A 24,670-nucleotide genomic window follows, 5' to 3' on the forward strand; every position below is an offset into this window, starting at 1 on the left:
ACACTTGCTATTGCGCATTTTAAATTTATTATGATGAACATTTTTCAAGTAAGCAATGAAACAAAATGTATGAACTAATAATGACAAAACTGCCCAGTTCAGAGCATTTTCATCATAAAAGTCTACTCATAATTCTACAATCCACCAATATCAGTAAATGTGCACAATCTCTGTAAAAGTCGTCTAAATAATTCCACATTAAAGAGATCTATAACTAATGAAGAGGTAGCTGCTAGCAAACAACTTTATATTTCATTGTTTCATCTACAAATAAAGTGCCTGTTGTTCTTGATGAATAAATTGCCTATGTTGCATTAAAAAATAAGCTAGTAATATTGCAAGAGGGAATGATGTGGTTATACAGAAATTAACAGACATGGCTAGCATCTGACACTGCTGTTAAATGCACTGCCTGCTTCTTTTTTAGAAAGCCTAGTGTCAGATAGCTATACCACACTGTTTATGCTTTGTCTGCTTTAAAATTATAACTGTTCTTCTACATGTTGCAATACTCAATGATCCAGGGATATAAATTATATTATTTGTAGAACGTGTATACTCTGGCTGATAGTGGTATACTATTTTTTCTGACTTAATTTAATTTATCATAAACAAACAAGTATAATAATCTATAAATTAACATAAGCATGCACATATGGACACACACAAGATTACTTGTTTACTTAAAATTGTACAACAAGAAACAGAACTACACAGGCCAAACCTAGGTAACACTCTTGCGGTGACATTTCATTCAAATAAAAGCCAAAAAATACATAAAACTGAAACTTTGAAAACAACAGCATAAGCACATTCGTCTTGCCCAGGTCATATGGCAGATCAGGAACTCAAGGCAAGCTAAATCAAACGAAGCTCTGAACACTTAGAGGGGAGCTTTTCATTATTTACTTAGCCAGTTGGAAATGATGACTGTAACTGCCCACTGTCACCCAAGCATGCAGAAGCTGCTGCAGGCTGGAAGAATTGTCAGAATCAAGCATTTCCCAATCCACAGCAATGATAAAAGGCAAGACATGAGGTGCTTGGGCTCATAGCAAAATTTACCAGTAAAACCACACAGAGCAGTATGCCCTCCAAGCTCCTACCAGCCTTTACTTGTGGGATTTGCACAGCTCAGTCAATGGTGTACAGAAATGCAGAATTAAACCGAGGTTCTCAATTTAAAAAAAGTCCACAAAAAAACTTTACAGCATAAAACCAGTGCACACTGCTAATAAAATGCAATGCATTTATGTCACTAATAATTTAGCCACCAAGCCGAAGATTATCTGTTCAAAAACCCTCCTCATTACTGTTGGTTGTTAGCGACACCTTTCACTTAAGTCTAAATATCGTTTTGCTTCGCCATTAGAATTTTTTGTTTAGCTAGTATAACACATCATTTCTTCTTTCATATATATGCACATACATACATGTTTTCTCCCTAAAGATACACTAAATAAAACATGTCGCAGCACTTAACGCTTCCCATCCATCTATGCCCAGCCTGATCTTTCAGGAGGACTATGCACAGAAGACACTTGCCGCTCACAGCTCACTCGTGTTAGCAACTGCCTTCGGATACCAGGCCAGCACACCTTGCTTTACTGACATCACTAGTTAATTCCAAACAGAAATCAGGAATAATAATTAAAAAAAAAATAAATAAATAAGATACAACAGGCTCGAAACAACAGACCACTGCCTTCCATGGGAATACTTGGCAAAAAAACACAGACAAAACCTAATAAATAATAAATCTATTGTTGCTCACCAGGTTATTGGTAGTAGTGCACCCAAAAGCAGGCACATGTGCAGAACTTTGACATACAAAACTTGTTTGTCCTTCAGTTTTAGAATGCCAGTAATCAACAGTGCAGTTAAGTGTATGTCTGTCTATATAAAAGCAAAAAAAAAAAAAACACCAAAATGTATTACCGACTGACCCTTTAACTACTTCAGTTCATGTTCGCGCCTTTGTAGAAACCAACTACCCCAACTTCCGGTAATTAATCCATACCCAGTTTTTGTTCACTCATTCTTCCAATAAAATGTAAAGATGAACATACTTACAGCTACGTGTCTTCTGTTACATGGATCTCAATTGTGATCAACAACATTACAGTTGGAAGACCTGTCGACTTGACTGTGCTGCAAACTTTTATTCAATTTGTAAAAAAATATATATATATATATATATATATATATATATATTACTCAAGACTCAGTCTGTTGGTTTTCCTTATACATAAACAGTTTGCTGTGTATTTTGCAATGACACGGCATCCTCTTTGGTCAGTTGGCACTGGCATCTACTGCAAGCTGTGAGTGGGCTGCAACCTGAATAACAAGCTAACTTTTTTTTTTTAACAAAATGAATGAACCAAGAACCAGACACAAAAATAAACTAATAAAAAGACTATTACCTGTTGCAGACTCAGTATAACATGAATTAAAATAATAAAATATCGGTCAGCTAATAAATTCCGCAGCAAAAAAGCACTTTCATTCCAAACTCTGTACTGAAGAAGTTCCATACAGAAAGTTTGGAATAAATGCGCTTAGCTCTTTAAAAAGGTTTTGCTGTGGAATTTATTGGCTGACCGATATATTTTATTATTTTAATTTGTGCTGTGCTGCAATGGATAATAGGGTTTATATTAACTTTTTTTAACTCCCCATGTCTCAAACAGGTAGTTAAGCACTACCTACTGACACTGATGTCATCGCACATGCCCCCTGCACAATAATGTTTGCAGGATATACTGCAATGCGCAATGATATCAACAGCAATAAAAAATAATTTAAAAAAATCGGGATTTGAAGGGGCCACTCGTGAATTCGTGGCACCCCATTATCTTGCCCTCAGAAACAGGAAATACTGACTAATTCGGTATGGTTGAGAGGTGTGAGCACAACTAAAAGCACTGACTCAGCCATCCCCCTTCACCAGCTATTTAATTTACCATACAGCTTTTGACAAATCAAAGTAGACTAACTACACCCTTTACCATTACTATAACAGATGAAAATACCCCCTGGTATCAATCAAAGAATATATAGTACCCTAAAATGTGGATATTTAAAGCACATTGCAAAGATATTTAATAGGTTCATAGGTTGGTACTAGGCTATCGGCCCTAGGGCCTATACAAGCCTAGCCATAACAATTCCCTGGATATTTCTTCCCACACTATTTACTTCCCTGCACCCCTGTCTAACAGGTGACTGACGTGATCCCTGGGGTGACTTTCCTTTCTCCCATCCAATCATCAAGGTTCCTTTTGAAGAGGGCCAAGGAGGCGATCTGCTTGACATGTACGGGCACTCTATTCCAGAGTCTGGGGAGTCTCTGGGTCAGGAGCCTGTCCCTCCAGTGTGTTTTGTTTATTGTGATGACGAGGCTTAGATCCCCGAAGCGAGTGGCTCTGAGGGATTGGGATTTCTTTAAGTGTAGCATGTCCAACAGCTCTGGGTTTGACATGGCCTTGTAAGTTAAGCAGAGATCTCCTCTGAGTAGACGATATGCGACAGAGTATAGCTGGAGTTTTTTAAGGCGGTCAGCATAGGGCATCTGCTTTAGGCCTGTGATTCTTTTAGTGAGGTATTTCTGTGGCCTTTCCACTTGTTGCAGATGTCCTGAGAGGTACATACCAAATTTGGTGTTGTATTCTATAATGGGTCTAATGAGGGGTGAGTACAGTGGGACAATGACCTCCTTTTTTCTGGATGAAAAGCCCTTAGTGATGAGGTTTCCCACATAGAAGGATTTCCTGACTGTTGTGGTGATGTGGTTATTGAAGGTGAGACCACTGTCCACCTGTTTCCCTAAGTCTTTTATCATACTTTCGGTGTTTAGTGTACTGCCACCTATGTGGTAATTCACAGGTACATGTTTTTTCCCAAAGGGGATAACTATACATTTCTTGGCATTGAGCTTGAGCCCATGGCTCTGGCACCAAGCATCTGTTTCTGTAAGGCCCTTTTGTAGAGTATCCACATCATTTGGGGATTCAATAATGTCTCCCAGTTTGCGGTCATCTACGAACTTTGTTAGCCAGAGTCCCTTAGTGTTGACCTGTACTTCAGAGAAGTAGATGCCAAACAAGAGCAGTCCCGGGACTGAACCCTGAGGTACTCCATTTGTCACTTATCTGGAGCTGGATTTGGAGTCCGCTACTTTTACAGTGTGGGTTTTGTCAGTAAGCCAGTTGGCAACACATCGAGTGACATAGGGATTAATGCCCAGCTTAGTAAGTTTATCTATGATTCCAGAGTGGGGGATGGTGTCAAAGGCCTTGGCGAGGTCCAGATAGGCTGTGTGGACTGCCTTACCCTCATCCACGGCTCTGGAGACTGATTCGAAGAAGTCAGTCAGGTTCAGGAGACAAGATTGGCCCTTCACGAACCCAAACTGGGTGGGGTCCAGTGTTTGAAGGTTGCCAATATCTTTGTTTATAAGTTCCATGATAATATGTTCCATGGCCTTGCAGATCAGGCTAGTCAGACTGATGGGGCAGTAGTTCCCGGGATCCAAGGTGGATCCCTCCTTGTGGAGTGGAATAACTGTAGCTGTGTGCCACTCAGTGGGAACAAAGCCTGAGGTGAGGGTATGATTAAACATGACACTTAGTAGAGGTGCCAGTTCATTTTGTCGTTTATGTAGTACACAGCCCGGGATGTCATCTGGTCCCATGGATGCTGTATTCTTAACTATGGAAAGTGCATTTTTTACCTGTGTGGCCGTTATTACTGGAATTTGGCAATCTTCCGGTATTGAGATGGGCCATTTAGGGGGTGAGAGGGGGGTGAAGTTGGCACTGATTCGATCTGCCAGGATATTGGCAATATCCTTGGGATCAGTATATTTAATGCCATTCTGTTGTAGCTCAGAGCAGATCTGAGCATTGCCATTTAGATTCTTGACATAGTTATAGAATGCCTTGTGGTTCTCTTTGGAAATTTTGTTTTTGTTTAAGCTCTACAACTCAAATTAAACCCCTTTGTTTGTGTGTTGAGTAGCACTCTGTAATATTTAATGTTAACATCCCCTTTCTGGCACCTAACCTAGCACTCCGTAGTATTTTACGTTAACACTAGGTAATATTTTGTTTCAGGCAAGGGTGCAGTTACAAGTACTAATACAATCAGCTCCCTTTAACACACAAATCACAAGATTACACTTGACATAAACCATAGCATATTTACAGCATCATCATCTTGTGTTTTTTTAATTTACCACACAGCTATTGTTCATCAGCAGAATGTTAATATAATGTTTGCAGCAACTTCTTCAGTTATACACTTTACCTACTATATGCAATAATAAATTCACTCTAATAATTTATTTTATGTGGAAAAATAGTTAAAAGTACTCATGCATCCAGCTCCTTTTACAATTAATTTAATTTGCCAGACAATACTTGAACATATATCAAATCTCATTTACTATATTGCTTTATCAGGTATTTCACAAGTAAAATCACATGTATCTCACTTAGAAGCACAAAATCAAATTATATTATACAGCTACTTTTCACCTCCTAATAGGTGATTTGCTTTTTGTGTTGACTAGAACACTGCACCATCAAATGTCAGTATCCCTTTCCTTGTGTCACCTTAAAACCATACCATTTTTTTAATTAATATTTTAAATGTTATGGGTGTCAGCAATATGGTGGCAGTGTGATCTGCTGGGATCCATACTGCTCTGCATACTGAGATTCCGTGTAATCCTGCCTGACAGTGAATGCTAAAAGAAGTAAATTGCTAAAATGTATCTGTGAAACAGCCACTAACACTTTGGAAATAGTTTTATATAATTTTAAATAGAGTTAAGCATCTCTGAGGTAGTCTTAAATTGGGTGCAAACATGCTGGGGGTCTAAGTTAATTAAGATGACTGTTTTGCTGAATTTAGATAACATCCTACTTTTAAATGTTGGGTTTAAGTTACAGTAAAATATTTGGTGCAATTTGCAAGAGACTTAAAATTAAAACCAACAATTAACATCAGTAACTATTACATCAAGATTAATTGTACCATGCCAAAAAAAAAGCATGACCATGAAAAAGTAAAATGGGTGAATCTTAAACCTCTCCTACTTTTCTCCCCGTAATAGATTATTTAAAGCACAATTATCAGTTCACCATTTCCAAGATGGTCGTTTAATCAGTGTACATACGGAGGGAGAATGTAGAATAATTCTTAACTATGATAGTTTCTGTAACCCAGAGGTGCAACCTTCTTCTACACCACAAAATGACTGTGCATCTTCAGCACAAGAACTATCAGGCCGAATCGATCCTGCCTTAAAAAGAGAACTAACCCTTCTTTGTCAATGAATTGTAAACTTCAATGTATAAAAAAGTTAAAGAAACAAGATTGGGCACAGACATTTGCATAAAAGAGTAGGAACAGAGACTTCCTCACTAGAAGGTGGTTATACCATCATATGTCTAAACGTAACTGTCTTAAGTACAACATTAGATTAATTTAAAACAGCAACTTTATCACTAGATGGGAGATCTAGAAGGAATAATGTAATACAGTAATAAGAGTTCTGCATGAAGAATACAACCAGTATAATCTCTGCCAACCTGTACAGGACCTTGTTAAGCAGATAGCAGGTCTGGCTTCTGGATAAGCTATGATGCAGTTGATTGAATTCACATATCAATCGCCCCCCCCCCCCATATCCCATTTTGAATAGCTTATCCTTGAGCAGTTTTTGTAATGTTGCTAAGTGTAATAGACATTTTTAAGGTATGGCTAGCAGTCAAGAAAATTGGAATTGTTTGTTGGAATAGCTGTAAACAGAAAATTGAAGCAAATACTAATAAATAAATTTAAAATGGAACCTGCAAAATGATCCCACAGATTTAAAAACTTTTAAGTTCAAATGGCATACCCTGCAGCAGTGTCTTTTGGATGGAATGGCACAAACTGTAAAATGTCAGTAAACAATTTCACAAATCTGCAACCAAATGTTTACATGAAGGTGAATTTAGATAGAAAATGTTAAGGTGTTAAGCCTCCTGCTGACGCAGCCTTTGTAGAATTTCTCTAGTATAATTTAAAAATGCAGCTGTGACTCTTACCCTAGGATGTACCTGATACAAGGAGCTGGTGTAAGTGAAATGGTCAGGTTATACAATGGCATTCATCTGTTATATATCCAATATGACCTTTAATAGTATTGTACTGTTTCTACTGTTGTCAAGGGTCACTCTGTTGTAGTACATTATCAAGTCAATTAGATACCTCTCAACTGTACAGTTTTTCGCAGAATGTCCAGATTTTTGCCTCATATTTGGGGTCATTTGTCATAAAATTGTAGATTATTGGTAAATCGGTAAAGATTCAAGTCAGAAAATAATATCAGACATTTGACTTTCAGACTTCATATCCTTAAAATTCATGATAATGCAAAACCTGTTATTTTATTGTTTTTTATGTTTGTAAAGGCAATATTTAAAAATTGTGCGCTATTTTGGGGCCTTTGTCCCACCTTTATTTATGGCATTGTTCAGATTTCTTGTTCTAAGTGGTTGAGAGGCATGGATCTGACAACTGTTAAATGGAGTTTAGCCTTTAACCTTTACTCCTTTTCTGTAGATATGGAAATTGTCCAAATCAGCATTTCAATGTATTTCAGATGAATAGATTCCAGCAGAATCTGCTGCTATATTTTTTATAATGTTAGCAACTGACTGTCTAATGAGAACTAAATGGAACTTTGTGATACCTCATGTAAGTCTTCTCTCCCCACAGAGTCAGTGATTAACTTATATCTTTTTGTAAGTTCTGTTAAGGTACAAAAATGGCTAATGGCATAGCAGCATGCCTTTAGTAAAATATTTTAGATCGTAGGCATACATTTTTGTGTTCAGACAAGTGAATATGATACAGGAGGTAAGGATAAGGATTATTTGTTCAGATTGTCGTATTCAGATTATTTGTAATGATTAGACTATATGATACCCAAAGCGAATGAGTTCTGATATGGTGTCATTATATTATAATGAGAAGACTGAGTTGCTGGCATGGGGGGGGGGGGGCTAGACACACTTCTCTTGTGTATGGTCAGTGGTATTCCATTAAATTGTCCTAGGATGGCAAAGTTAATAAATTTATGATTACAATGACCCACCTCAGGCCATTATTATAAATCAAGTATAAGAATGAATAACGAAAAATGCAAGTTGGACTGTTGTCCAGTGCAGAGTGCTTGACTTTAGGTTAGAGGCGGGGTGCCCGGCTTTTTTTTTTTGGCTCAGGAGTCACTTAACCATACTTGTCAAAGTTTGGGGCCACATTGCCATCTCCATCATGCATCTGGACATTCATATCGGTTTGTTGTGAGACATGCCAAGGGCCAAATAAAATGCTTTGGTTGGCTGGATTGTGACACCCCCTGCTTTAGCTATATGTGAAGACGTGTGTGCATATAAGTTGTGTTGGTGATGAAAGTGAGTTATGGGGTAGCATAGAATGAAAACACATTTCTGAATTCATCTTTATACTCAGTAACAGCTTCCTCAACCCAAAGACATCTTTCATTAAATCTTGCCTAAAATAGACGCACAGAAATTCATGGTTATTGTAAATAAATATACACAAATCTGGTAAATATCAGTACTTCCTTATTATAGCAGCCTTAAAACAGAAGTAGAGCGAACATCAAAACACTTAAGCGTGGCTTTTTTGGTAGGGCGCATCCATCGATATACTTACCCCTACATTTGGTTAGTGGAAATTGTTGCCCTGTCCCTGGCTACAAACGGAGAGCAAAACACGTTATTGAGCAGCCTCTAGGTGCAGCAGAAACAGGATGAACACCTAACTTAAGGTTAACTGAAAACGAGAACCTTATGTTTTTTAAAGGGTTCTTTTTCTATTCCAGATTGTGTTTGCATTTAGATGTCGTGCGGAAGCTAGTAACACCATCGATATGTCATACTTGTATTTGTTTCAATTCCTTATTGTGACAACCACAGATGCTATCTCTGGGGCTGATATAATAAAGAAGTACTAATAGAGGGGGCTCTGAAAGCTGCATTCTGTTTTGTGCTATTACACTTGACTTTTAAAGTAGAGGTTTTAACAAAAGCAAGACATTTAGAAGCTCTTTCTAGCAGAACATGCAAAACTGATGAATAGAGCTGTTTTCAGTTAGATGAAGGTATGCAGGCAACCACAGACATGATCGCTGGGGCCACTATAATAAGGAAGTACTGAAATATCTTTTATCTATGTATAATATATGTGTAATATGAGATGACTTGGCATGCCTTTGTAATACTGTGTCTACTTGCTAGTATTTAAAGGTTGCACCATGTTTTAGAACATATTGTCTGATGTGTATTAATACCCTAAAATATAATATAGTATTTAAATTTCTTGTTGCACAAACAAGTTGTTTCTATTACTAAGATGAGGAATATTTTCAAATTGTATTAGTAAAATTACATTTCTTAAAGGAAATTATATCTCTCTTTATGTGAAATATGCTTTGCGAAGTATATATTTTGAAAAATCTAATAAGTGTTAAGATTTTTAAATTTCACAAAGAAAACTAACATAAAACATTATAAGACTTTGAAACATGGATCTGAAGCACATCAAAGTATACTTGGGTATGTAAACCAGATTAAAAAGTCAGAAATATGATTATCCTCACAATATTCAATGCAGAGTTTAACAGGCCATGTTTTTTTGCAGATCTCACTTTACACAAGTACACACAATTCAGTATATGTCAAGACAGGCCAATATGGCATAGCATATACATTTTCAGTAAGCTGAAACTATGGCATACTAAAAACTACTTAACAGTGGTATATTTAGGATTACTTTAGGCCAGAGGAAGAAGGGCTGTATGATATTGTAATAGAACATTTGCAAATAAATGGTGTAAATTGTGCCAGTCTATTTGCATATTTATAGTCCCATACTCAGGGACACTGATTTAGGGCTCTCAAATTACATTTTCAGCTATGAATTATTCCTATGATTTTTAAGTTTAATTTCTCACCATTACCTTTACTTTATTGTAATATTCTACTATGTATATATTATCCAAAAATAAAAAAAAGTTTCTAGGTACAGAACATTTAGTAAACCAAGCTGACAATATTATATATAATGCATATGAGAAAAATATAGATTGAGTGAATGAGTTCTCTGCCCCAGAATGCTAAATTCTATAAAAATGCCATGGTTTTCTAATACTTAGTCCAAATTTTGGATTTACCAGTATTTCCTCAGAAAAATGGAAAATTATTGAGAACCTGCCACTTTACATAGATACATTTAAATAGATTTACATACATTTTTACATAGTTAAGAGATATGAAAAATCTAGTTCATAAAGGGGATTATTTGACTGAAAAAAGGTAAGAAATATTAATGGTGACCTGTCTCACTTTTTCACCCATGAAAGACCCAGTCATAATTAATCTCCTATTTCTTTGCAAAACCAGTGATTCTACAAACACACACCTCAATCTACACCAACAAATAAACAATAATCAATGGAAGGATAGGTTCCTAACTCAAAGTATTCCCAGCCTACGGAACAGGACGACCAAAGTGCTGCATTGTCTACCTTTAAGGCTAATCTTGATGACTGCACAGGTAGATACAAATTTGCACCTGGATTATCATGTACAGCCATGCTCATTTGGGAAGGTGAGCATTATGAAGCTCTTCAAAAGGGTGGCAAGAACTTTTAAGTGTGTCTTCTTAAAGACTAAGCCTGTAATGGTTCCATGGTCACTTACCTAGTATTATTTATTTATTTATTATTTTATTTGACATTTGTTAACCAGGTTGGTCCAACTGGGTTTAGGGGCCCATTTTCAGTGGAGACCCAAGGAGAAAAGCTCTAAACATCACAGCAGTTTACAGTAATAAAAATATTCAGATTACTACAATAAAAGTTGCTGATACTATGTTCCTTTGTACATAGTTTTAACAATCCTCAGTGCACTAGTTAGGTAATAGAATACTGCAACCTCCCAGCATGAATTCAGTAATATATATTGCCACACAGCAGGGAAACCAGGCAGCAATAAACGTACATGTATATGACCACAATTATCATCCAGTCAGGTTTCTTTTATGGCAACAATGCAACTGGTGACATGTAATAACTAGTTTGTTTCACATGGATATGGCATATAAGTACAGCACCTTCACCACTTCTTCAGGAGAAGAAGTCACTTCTGTCTGTAGTAGTTTGCCAGGAGGTCCACAGGAACGTCATACAGAAGAAACACTATGTCAGTCCATGCAATGTTCACCCCACAGTGAAAACTACAGAGCCCTGGTACAGAATATATATTGCAGACCTCCTGCCTCCCTATACTAATGAACGTGATGACCAGTTCTGTGTTTATTGTGAAAACAAAGAAATGATGGCAAAATCTGTGGCATTATATGCAATATAATAAATACGTAAAAGTCATTAATTTATTCTTAGTGTAGAAAAATTGTATAGCTATATTACTGTTACAAGTCTTATAAGAATAATGATTTAATGAAGTTAAATCTCCCAAGGTACTGAGTGGAGAGCACTGCTTAACCAGAGACTAAAGGTGCACTACCTATACATTAAACAATCTTGACAGTTTTCTGCACTCCTCATAATAAGCATGGTCAGGAATACAGCAATATACATTTAGGATTTAACAGCTGAATGTTAATCCATAAGTATACTTTCTGAGAAAAAAAATTAATTCTTGGTGCTTAAACTGTAAATGAATTTATCCAATTAACTTGCTTACTTTTGAAGTTTCGAAGACTTCAGTAGCTATGCTGTTCTTATATCTTAAGCAGAAACTATTCTGTTTTACATATTGTTTTTTATATTGATTGTATACACATTAAGAGGTTTGTATAATGCAGACGGAAATTTCTGTTGCATCAGCTATCCACTGCTTACAGATTTAACACATTACAGTTTGATTAACTGTATGAAGCCATTTGTTGTAAGTCCTTGTGCAGGAAATAAGTTAAAACAGTATTGATGCTGGGCTTGATACAGGCTCCTACTTATGTGTTGTAAGCAGGGGGGAACATATCTGCCTAAAATGAAGGAAGAAACAATATCTTACATAGTTATCATGCTAGAAAGAGAGAAAGGAAATTATTCCTTCCATAGCTGCCTTACTTCATATAAACCCTTTTTTTAGCTACAAGTAAACAAATGAAAGAAACAGCTTTGCCACTACCCTTCTTGGAAAAAATCACACACTGCACCTCTCCTAGTATAATGAATCTATATAACTACTTAGAAAGTTCATAAGAAGAATATTCTTATCTTTTTTTTAACCAGAAAAAAAAAACATTGCACTTTCAGTCCCAAATTACTTAAAAAGCATTGTTTAACACTTCTATTACTAGCTTTTATATTAACTTAAAATATAACATAGAGGTGAAAAACTACTTTGTATCAAAAATATAGGAAAGTGTAACCTATATACATGGCACAGAGGGCCCGTCATCGTCAGTCCCCTTTTCTATATGGGGTCAAGGTGTTGTGTCAACTGTTGCCATCTGTTTCTATTCAGTACCACTCTCCTACCGTCTTCGACAGTCATGCCTGACTGCCACTTGTCGTCTTTCACACAATTTGTCCATCTCTTTGTTGGATGCCCTCCTTTCCCCTTGCCTTTTTCTGTTAATCCCAAATCTTCTTTAACAGATTGTCTTCTGCTTTTCTGCACATGTTCCCAAACCACTGTAATCTGTTCTCTGACCTTTTCAACAATTGGAGCTACTTTGGCTTCTGCTCTGATGTCTTCATTTCTTCATCTGCCCCACAGTCTGCATCCTACCTCTCAGGCATTAAATCTCAATCACCTCCATCTTACTCAACTGCTCTGCCTTTACTAGCCGGGTTTCTGCACCTTACAGTAGTGCTGGCTGCACCACTGTTCTGTACACCTTACTTTTCAGCTTCTTTGGTATTCTTCTGTCACACACTATACCTGACACTGTCATTTAGCTACAGCCTTGACCTCCTCATTCAGACTTCCCTTCTTCTCAACCACCCCTCCCAGATAATTGAAGCTGTTTACCTGTTCCACTATTTTCCCTTCTGTCTCAATTCTCAGCTTCTTCTGACTTCCCCCATTTGCTGCCATTTCAGCTGTCTTATTTGTACTCAGTTTCATCCCATATGTCTTCAGTTTTGTATTCCATTCCCCTGTCCTTTTCTGAAGTTCTTGCTCAGAGTCTACCTGTAATCCTGCCTTGTCTGCATACATCAGCTTTGTTGATCTGTCCCTTCTGACGTGTTTATTAATGTAGTCCGTCAGCGGTATGAACAGCATATGATGGTGTGGGCAGCAGCACAGCCTCTAAATGGTGCCCTATAGGGGGAATAGTTGTCTAGAACAACCACTTTGGGCATCTACTGTTATATACAGCATCCACTGGATAAGATAATATACAGATTGTATGCCATGGCTAGCGACTCGATGGTGTAAAGATATAGCTCTAGGTTATTCGGTCATAGAGGACCACACAATCCATTATCAGTTAGTGACTTGTATGCTAGAAGAACTAGACAGGGAGAGGAGGACTGATTGCCCAGCATCAGCTCTCATCCTGTGGTATAAAAGGCATTCCGTCTCCCTGTAATGCTATACCTGTTAGACAGAGATGCGCATAACATGCACCATAATGGTTTGGGAACTGACAATTGGCTTGACAAGCTGTATCCATGTAGCAGCCTTCATGGGCAATGGCCAGCAGCTCACACATCAGTAGGTTAAAGCACAGTAGGCTTTCATGCCAGCTGTTAGGGGAAGGGGTTAGGCTAAAAAATGGAAAATATTCCTCATGTCTGCCTTCACAACGGCCTTGCCATAAACATCTCCTTCCCAAGGGATGAAGAATGAACAGGTATAGTAGTACTAGCTAGATGATTGACAAGCACATGTGGAATGGGGAAAAAGGATAAAAATCTAAAATAAATAAATAAATAAATAAACATTCCAGTAATTTATTTGTCTCTGTTTACCAGGAAAGTCTGACTGGGTAATACCAATTTTCAGCAGCGTCCCAGGGAGAAAAGCTCCATTTGCTTAGATTGCATTATACTAAGTTCCAGTGAAGCGCAGAGTAGTTACGTTTCTATTTGCATTTGTACACAAATAGTTGTTACATTTATACATTCTAAGATTTTTGCAGAGGTAGAAGTTTCTTAAGAGAAAGCCCACATGCAGCTTAGTGGATTGTACAGGCAGCAGTTATGTATAAATATTAATTTGTCATTTCAGTGAAAGATTGAGTATATTCTGTTTAAGTAGAGTATTTGGAGAGTATCATTCAGTGAACACAAAGTCTCAACCTTGAGATGAGTATGTACAGGACCAGGACTGGTTAAGATGTTGTTTAAGCAGTGGTTTAAAACTACTAAGTTTATTGGAGAGTTTTATTTGTGTGTGATACTATTCCAGAGTTCAGCAATGTTTTGGGAGTGGAGCAAGTCTCTTCCAACATTATTTGACTTATTTGTAAGTAATAAGAATTTGTTAATAGAATGGAGATCCCTTGCTGGATAGTAGGGCAGTAATAAGTTTTGTAGTGCAGGGCATTTTTCTGGATGATAAATGAGTTGGTGTGCTGTAGTTAGTTGTGAATACGTTAGGTAGTTCTGTACTTCAAGCTAGTTTAATTGCTTTAAGCTATGACAGTGGTGGGTCCTATGACGGAGATTGGTGGCAAATTCAGCTATTTTATTGTAGCAGGAGGCAAGTTTCTTTCTTTGAGTATTGTTTAAGTTTGTTAGGATAGGAGTGGCATATAAGAAAGTTGGCAATAAGAAGTTGGTGACTAGAGTTTTTCATGCAGTATCTGTAATGAATCTATTGATCCTGTAATGGGATCCTAGTTTCTGCTATGTATATTTAGTGAGGTGCAGTATATGCTGGTCATATTTGAGATTGTCATCTATTTTAATGCCTAGAAGTTTACTGTGAGTTACAGTTTTATTGACTGTATTATTTGATGACTTTATGGCAAAAAATTGCTTCTGATTTTGGCAACTTTTGAGGTAAAAAGCATTAACTTAGTTTTCTTGTTTTTGAAGAGGAGGTTTCATCCTCTGAGCCAGTTTTCTGCAGAGGAGAAAGATTTTTGAGTAATGTCTTGTAGGCTGCACATATTAATGCTGAGTTGTCTGCATACTGAACTAAACTAGAAAATGTACCTATAACTCAACAGATAGCTAATTTTCTAAATATAATAATGCTCTGGAGAATGGGCAGGGCCAGTCTCTGGCAATACTGGGACTTCTAGAGGTGATCTGGCCCGGTATTGCAGAACACCTCTATGTGGTCTGGTATTGACCAATACTCGCCAAATTGTCTGGTATTACTGCTTGCTGTATCAAACTTCAAAGATCATGAAATACGATGCTACCACAGGACAGTAACAAAGTAATCAGATATCCTCCAGAAAGAACTTGCTCATTTTTTATATAAACTACACAGGTAATACTGTCACTGATAATCAGAGATTAAGCAAATTATTGAATTCAACCGTAGGATCAACTAACTATATATATATATATATATATATATATATACATATATATATATATATATATATATATATATATACATATATATACATATATATATATATATATATACATATATATATATATATTCATGCATATATACATGTATACAATAAATCAGATGACATACTTGGCATGGCAAGAAATCATCTTCCATGATTTTCTTTAAGAAGTGCCTGCATTTTCTGACAAGACAAATGTACATATAAGACAATTTCCACTGACAATAATATCCTTAATATGTTTTATGTAGAACTAAATACCCAATATTATCATTCAAATCAAATTTAGTGAACCTCAAAAATGGTGAACCTCAAAAATGGAGTCTACTCACTGTTGTGCTATTAAGCAGCTATACAAAATGTCATAATTCTGCACCATTTAACTTTAGATTCTCTCTTAAGCTTTGCAAAGTCACAGGGAGTCCAGCATGTCTGGTGCCAGGATCGTTACTCTACAGAACAGTTTACATAGTATTTTGGAACTCCATTTTCATGTGGCAATAGTGATAATAAAATAATTAAATTAAGTGAGAATGTTAAATGTATTTCATCAACCTGCAAGCTGACAGTTATGAAAGCTTCCAAGACAGATTAGTTGCAACTAATGGTAAGCAGTTAATGGTACTGCAGACTTCAGCATACTTTTTTAAATATATTTAATGCATTAATGAATAAATGAACTGTAATAAAAGGTCATTTCAGTATTCCTACTTTCTTTGCCTAATTTCCCCTCTACTGCTGAACATAAGCACAAATGTTGGCATTGTATGCGACAGTGGTGTAACTTGGTCATCATCTGTTTAGTAAGAGCTTAACAGAATCCACCTGAACTAAACATTCTAGACTTTTCTTCTATCTCTGCAGACACTGGCAGGACCTTGGCTACTTGATAATCTATATCACCGGTCGACCAGATATGCAGAAGCAACGTGTTGTTTCCTGGCTTGCTCAGCACAACTTTCCACATGGAATGATTTTTTTTTCTGATGGTCTTGTCCATGACCCCCTGAGACAGAAAACAATCTTCTTACGAAACCTAATGCAAGAGGTAAGCAGGAACTATTTGGCCTGGTGTTACACTATAACACACTGGACATGGTTTATATTAGCAAATACTTACTACATCATTTAACATAAGTTGAAAGTCCTTGTTTTTTTGAAGACAGCGTGGACTATGAAACAGGAATTCTAAACATCCATTTCAGTTTCCCATTTTCTGAATGCCATTACACAACACTTTATTTTATTCTTAAGACTACCAAAATGTATGCAGAATTGCCGTCTTCATTCTACTCTTGTCAGCCTTCATCTTGCTGAAGCAAAGGTATATGCTCTGCTTAATTTAAGAGGATGTATGCTTATCTCTGGACCAGGTCTTTCCAGCCCTTTCAAATGAAAAAAAAAGTTACTATACAGTTTCAAACCAATACTGGGAACAAAGAATAATTGTGAATTTACAATGCAGAAATTGAAAATATTAGAAAAACATTATTGCTTTGTTGTAAGCCTGTTAACAGAATATAACTTAACCTGAAGTGCTAAGATCTTGAAGTTTGTATATTTCATTAAGAAGAAGCTGGTGCTAACATCCTGAAAAATATCGAGTTTAATTTTTATTTCATATTTCAGCACTGCAGTTTATATGTTTTTAGTCTTCAGGATTTCACTTTTAATTGTTTTTGATTTGGGGATTCTATGGTATTTAAAGAGTCATCCTCAACCTTATCCATAAATTTCTTGAAACAGTACCCTAGTACCATTAATTTATATATTTAATATACTATTATGATTTATGTATGTCCACTCCAAAATCACCTTACCTCAGAGAAATGGGAATATCCCAAGAAATGTCCATCTTGGACTTAATATATACATCTGTCTTTTTGGCCTTTCAGTCTGTATTTTGGGACTCACTTATGTGGATCTGGACTTTTCATATGGTTACCAGTCTGTTGTATTAATTGTTCTCCTTGCCTTCATTTCTATCTCTCTCTCTTTTCCCATTCCAACCCTGTTTTTCCCCTGACTTCAACTGATATTATCTGTCTTTTGACCTATCTTTTTCTTTACCTGTTCAGATTGTTGCAGTCCTTTTCTACCATAACTGTCCCTTCAGTTTTAATTTACATCTGCTCTAGTCAATGTACCAGTGCATTTTTCTTCATCCTCCAGTATTCATTTTTATTATACAATATTTTTGTGAAGTATATTTTGATTCACTTGTATCTTACAGCTATCTTTTTTTCTTATATTTTGTAAATTACCACAACTGTGGATGTGCCTGAGGAGGGCATGTATATCCCTATTCTAACTACTTTGTTTAACCAGTCACTCAGTCAGCTAATGGAGTCCTTAGATGAATTAGAAAAAACATGGCATACCATCCTCCCTCTTCATTTATCCATTACACCACTTGCACTGACCTATCATCAAAGCTGTAAGACTGTAGTTGGAAAAATGGTTGATGTTGCTAGATCATTATTTTTATTAGCTGAGACCATAACAAGATTTATAATCTGAGTCCATAAGGCAGCAGAGTCAGATATGTAACATTTTATCCCTGCATCATGTATATCTCCTAGTAAGCAAAAAGATTTATGAATCATGGTATTACTTTGTCCTCATGTCCATTTGTGTACATCCGCTATGTAATATGTCATGGGAAGGTGAATAGCTACACACTTGTGAAAAGCAGACTTATGTCATTAAGATTCATCATGATAACAGCACCACAAGCAAATGTACACATATATTTTTTGAAGACCTGAACAGAGGTTTGAACTACTAACTTAATTCATGTACTGACCTGTGTAACAAACACAGGAAATTCTGGAAGCAAAGGAATCCAAAGAATTTTCATAGATATTAAAGTTATAAATTAATATGTTTTGACCTGTGCAGCAACAGCACTCTATGTTGTGCAACTTATAAACAGAGGTATGGCATCTAGGTCCAAGGAAGTCATTGTTACAATGTATTCAGCATCCATCAGACCTATCATTGAGTACAATGCCCTATTTGGTATGTACCTAATCAGGCATGTCAAGCAGTTGGAATGTCCACAGAGGTTCCTCACTAAAAGAATACGGGGTGTAAGTAACATGTCCTATGCAGACTACCTCAAGGCTCTATCCCTGTATTCTGTCTCCTACAGGCTGTTGAAGGGAATCTATGCGTGGCATACAAGGCTTTGTCAGATCCCACTCTTATGGACCTCCTGCATATCTGCAAAACAAACAGCACTAGAATGACCCATTCTAAATACTTAAACTTTGCCTGTCATATAAATAGGACCTGCTGGAGAGACAGGCATGTATCCCAAAGACTTCCCCTTCTCTGGAACAGGTTCCCTATCCATGTGAAGCAGAGTTCCTCCCTAACCCAGTTCAAGTGTAACTTAGAGAATTGGTTGGGGAACAGGAAATTCATTCCTGGTTTGGCACCTGTTTCTCTAATGCACACAGGCAGCCTATAAATGATTAATCTCCTAGACTCCTGCTTGTAAATGTTTCATTTCACAAGCCCTTGCTTACACTTACCAATGGTACCAGAACTGGTCAGAGATTTAGGATGCATGGCTAAGCTTAAAAAGACCCTTGTGGTTGGTAACCTAGTAAACACCTATGAACCTAAGCACCACCAAGCAAAAGCACGCAATGACATTTCAGTCCCTAAAATTCATTAAGAATCCTACAGCTCATGTAAATTGCCTACTGCAGGTAGGTAAATTTACATGAAAAGAGAAAATGTCATTTAGAGACAGTTCTGGCTCCAGTGAGGAAGGCCTCATTATCAGCACATTGGCATATTTCTAAATCAGTAGTGCTGTAAGAACTGTGAAGGTTATAGTATTTACACTGGCAGCCCATGCACGTCAATGTCAAAGGCACCCTCTCTACATATGCTTACAGAGATACATTCAGACACACACACACACACACACACACACACACACACACACACACACACACACACACGCGCGCACGCACACACACACACACACAATCCATTCAGCCACATGCATGGTCCAACATGAACTAACACAACAGCACTTTCAGTTCCCTAGCTAACCCAGCCACAGGTATAAGTGGACACTTCCGCACACTTATGTACACTAATACAACTCCCATTCATACATCTTTGCTGAACTTACCTGCAGCATGAAGCCATTAGGTGACATCTGCATTTTTGACAATGTTAACTTTTTCCTCTATCCATCATAATTTAAGCAGCCAAGCAATTTTCTGAATAGCTCATCAGTATAAATTGGGAGTCACAGGCATTTCCCCAGATTTTCTCATAACCATACAGCTCAGCCAGGGGATTGACCTCAACTCTAATTCTCCCATTCTCAGGAGTAAGGTTGTCCATGAATTCAAAAGGGTTACCATGACATGGAAGCTGCTGATGGAAAGGATTACCAGTCACAGTAATCTTGCCTGAATCCCAAGGAGTGATTGTAAAGAGCTTTAAATTAAAAAAAAAATAGTTCATGCTCTAACCCATGCTGCAAAATAGTTACCAACATGAAGTAATCACCTATCAGTAAGATACAATCATGTAAAATCAGCACATAATAAGTATGTGTCAGTAATGTACAGTTTACATACAATATCAGGAACACAAGTTAGAACATCTGTGTGTATGTGTAAATTTAGCAATTTACTAAAATGCACTTTACCTGAAGTCTGTTTTGCTAAATCAAAATCATAATATTATAAAATAGACTCATCAAACTAAGTATGCAAATGAGAGACAAGTATTTCTGAAGAGGTGGGCAAACCCTCCATTATCCAGTTTGTTAGGCACTGCATGCCTCATACCCCCTGTGACTATATATATGTTTCTTGTTGATAGTGGGACTTTCATGTGTCAACATAGAAAGATTGTGCAGTGATGCAATAGCACATTGTGTGTGTGTGTGTGTGTGTGTGTGTGTGTGTGTGTGTGTGTATGTGCACGCGTGTGTGCGTGTGTGGTATGTGTGTGTGTGTGTGTGTGTCATACCAACACAGAGATCACACAACAGGGAGTAAAAAGACAAATGTCCTTAACCTCACTGTTCACAGATCTCATACAAAAATGCCACTTGCACAGAGGAATTTACCAATAATGTCAGTGACTCCCAGTTTGACTAAATCAACTTTTCGACTATGCCAGCCAGACCCATATATATATATATATATATATATATATATATATATATATATATATATATATATATATATATATATATATATAAAATCATTGGTTGGAGCAGTGGTGCGGTCATTAGCATTGTCACCTCACACCAAGAGGTTCTCCAATTTGATTCTCGGTGGCTGGGGTACCTTCTGTGCAGAGTCTGCATGTCCTCCCTGCATTTGCGTGGGTTTCCTCCAGGTGCTCCAGTTTTCTCCCACATTCCAAAGACATGTCTTGAGCGTTTCTCCCCAGGCCTCTGTTGAAAATGGGCTCTGTCCCAGTCAGACTTTCCTGGTAAACAAATGTTAAATAAATAAAGTAATAATAATATATATAAATATATGCATATGAAGAAATCAAAACATATGTAAGTATTCATACCAACTGTTTCATCTCTTCTGTGCTCGCACAACATCTAATTTGGCAAGCAGACAATTAAATAGCATTGCTCAATAATAGAAATGACACTGACAGTTGTTAGCATAGCAAGCTTTTAACCTGTGGGATCTAGTCAGCTGGGATTTGCCAATCATGGTAGGAGTGAGGTTAACTTCTTCTGTATGTGCAAATTGCTGCATACATTATTTTATGTTTTTTTGTTAACAGATATAGATTTTTTGGAGTTTTTCTCCCAAGGGTTCCACAAAAATGTGTCTGGAATGTAACAAATCAACCTAGATTGCAAACATAAATATAATAAATTTAGTTTTCTTTCTATATTTTTGGAGGCTGTATTGGAGATCATCATTAGTAGCTTGATATTTACATAGTGCATAAGAGAAACACACACACACACACACACACACACACATATATATCATTTGTAATGTTTCTTTTCATGCTATTACTGAAAGACTTTCTTTACATTACTTCTTGGCACACAAAAGTTAAGATTTATTGGCATTTTATTGGTATATTTTATTCATTATAGAAGGTGACAAACAACAAAAAAAATATACAAGAAAAAGTGCAAAACAGTTGTGCTTTTCTGGATTTTACATTTGTTACAAGTCAGATGCAAATTATTTTTTTATCTTAATATTATGTATGATATAAATATATGGACATTTGCCTGTAGTATATATATAGATAGCCAATTGCTGTGAACAGTTACATACATGGCACTCATACACATCTTCTACATGTAAAAGAAAATGTAATAAGAGGGCGAGCTATTTATTTATCTAGATTAATTTCTGATAATGAGGTTTATGATAAAGAGTTCAGTGAGTTAGTTGAAAGTTTTACGGATAGAGAATATAGTAAAACCTTTGTCATAAAACTGTGGATGAACTAAGACTGTAAAAAGATTAAATAGGTTCATACTAAGCTAACTGCCCTTGCGAGCCATTTTAAGCCTAGCCAATTATCCCTTGTGAGACTCAAACTCTGCACCTTGTGTTTGTAAGGCAAACACCTTAACCATTAAGCCACTCTATGGAAATGGAATCCAAGTTTGTATAAAGATAATTTAAGTGAATATGATGATAATTTCATGAGTAACAAACCAAATGTTTTACTATGGCTCTTACAGTATTACCATTAAGACTATTTTTAAGGATAATTGGAAAGTTATTCTTGGGTATCCAGAGCTGGTTGAGAGATTGGTTCACAGCCTCTTTTATTGGTAAGACAGGGCAGAATTAGAAGGTTCAATTGGAATTTGGTGGAAAAAATGTTTGTGCTAATGTCAGAAGTTGTTTTCCAAGGAAATCTTCTGAAATAGTTAAGCGTGACATGTGTAAATGGTGTGGTTTATTTTGTGACACCAGTAATATATTTTGAGCATATAAGACTGTTCCTATACATGATAGATTCAATTGTTCATTTACTTCTTTAGTTCATTTTGCTTGTTGTGTGTTCTGTTCTTTCTATATGGGTAAGACAGAAAGAAAACTTTCTGATTGCATTAAAGGACATCTATATGCAATAAAAACAAAGGACACTAACAATACTGCACACAAGCACTCTATTGCATGTAATGTTTTAAAAAATGTATTTTGTATAATAGAACAGCTCACAGAAAATTCTATAGGGGGGTGTTACATTTATTTAGAAATAGCTGATCTCAAATGGCAAATGTTCATCCTGATCTAAATGAAATATATTAAATGTATTTTAAAGAATAAACATACACAAATGTTAATTTTTGTTTTGAATTTGTACTTTAAAGAAGCAAATTTGATTACGAATGGAAAATATTTCCTTTTTGATTGTCTCAGAATGATCACATAATGGCTTGTATTCCTCATTTAAGTTTAGTTAATGGTTGTTGTAACTTGATTCTGGTGTCACTTTGTCAAAAGTGCTTGACTGAGTTGTCTAATAAATGAGCTGTTTGTTTGAAATCAATGCTTTCATCTTATTGTGTTTTTTTGTTGTTGTTGTTTTGGTTTATCTCTATGTTAACACCTGCACCAGTGTGGTTATTTTGTTATCTTTATATAGGTGTATACTAGTTAGCCTTTCACAGCTACATCTGTATCAAGTAGGAGAGCCATGCTGTGTAAGAAATGAATGGGCTCTAAGGAACATTAGTGTACAATATTAAAGTCCATTTATTGCATTTGATGGATTTATACGCATCTCATTAGAGCTACCTATAGGACAACATTTTATAATTGTTACATTTTTTGCAGTGTCATATAAAGATCTCCTCAGCCTATGGATCAATGAAGGATATCTCTGTTTATAGTACACTGGGACTGTCACCATCTCAGATCTACATTGTAGGGCGTCCATCCAAAAAATACCAAAACCAGTGTCAGGTAAGCATAAGTTCAGTGTTTGGTTGATTCCAGCATTTACAGTGGAAAGTCAATGTTCTATAGTTACTGGGGTGTATCCTGTAAAACGTAAACATGTCTAGCAGAACTAACTTATAGTACAATAGTATATCATCTCTTCAAATAAATTCATCTGACTCAACTTTTTCATTTTCAGTATATGACTAGGTGTGATAAAACAATTTATTAATTTTAACTTACAATGCAATCAAGATCCATATAGAAGTATACAGTATTTATATTATATATTATATTTCTGTAAGAGAGTTTGCATTCAATTTTCTTTCAAGTGGTTTGTTTCATCTTACTGGCTCAACTCTTGCTGTATACTGAACAAGACTGGCTAAATAGCAAAAAAAATCATAAGATCCTGCAGTGGATATAAACCTCAATTTGCACCTCCTGATGTGGGGCTATACCTCTCCCAATAATTATATTCAGACTCTAAGGTTGTACTCCTTTTGGGGAAAGGCGATATTTTTCCAATAAAACAAAATATTCCCATTTTCTCCAAGTGCATCCTCAAAATTAGAATCCAAAAGTAAGCCCACCAACATGCGATGGTACAGATAAGCTTGCACCTAGCAAGAAATCCTCCGGTAAAAAAGCACAATTTGAATTTGAGTTGAATTTGTCTTTTTTGCCATTTGTTAACTCATGTTCAGTGCTCTGTAAGTCAGAAAGACTTGTAATAGTAAGAAGGAATATGGCCTCTAAAGCCATCTTAAACAGTATCACAAGACTCATAGTAAAATGAAGCAAACTTTCATGACCCCTAAACAGGACCCTTAAACAGAACCAATCTTCAAAACTGTAAGTAAAAGAAATGAGACTACAATCTCAGTTTTGATATACCAAAAATAATAAATAAGGTTATTTATATATGGTGGAGTATTTATATGAAACTATGATTACATTTATATTAAAGTCATTTAGAATTTCTACTTTGTTTTCAATGAATCTTGAAACAAGGAACATGGGGTTGCATCTAACTATTTTTTGTACTGTCAAATAAGGTATATTCCCCCAAACCACATCCTTGGATGTAAGAATATATATATATATATATATAGGGCTTATACAATGATTTTCTAGGGCAAGAG

At 36.3% G+C, this 24,670-nt stretch overlaps 1 protein-coding gene across 1 annotated transcript in view; it reads left to right on the top strand.

Moving 5' to 3' along the window:
• Positions 1-24,670, top strand: part of PITPNM3 (PITPNM family member 3) — a 1,300,985-nt gene that overhangs the window by 1,257,893 nt on the left and 18,422 nt on the right. The window contains exons 18-19 of the mRNA XM_044054869.1: positions 16,462-16,645; positions 23,421-23,549. Of these exons, the coding sequence (XP_043910804.1) occupies positions 16,462-16,645; positions 23,421-23,549 (313 nt within the window). The remainder of the gene's footprint in view (positions 1-16,461; positions 16,646-23,420; positions 23,550-24,670) is intronic.

This window comes from Protopterus annectens, chromosome 13.part0 (assembly GCF_019279795.1).
Source record: "Protopterus annectens isolate FY-2018-M chromosome 13.part0, PAN1.0, whole genome shotgun sequence".
Lineage (NCBI taxonomy): Eukaryota > Metazoa > Chordata > Ceratodontiformes > Protopteridae > Protopterus > Protopterus annectens.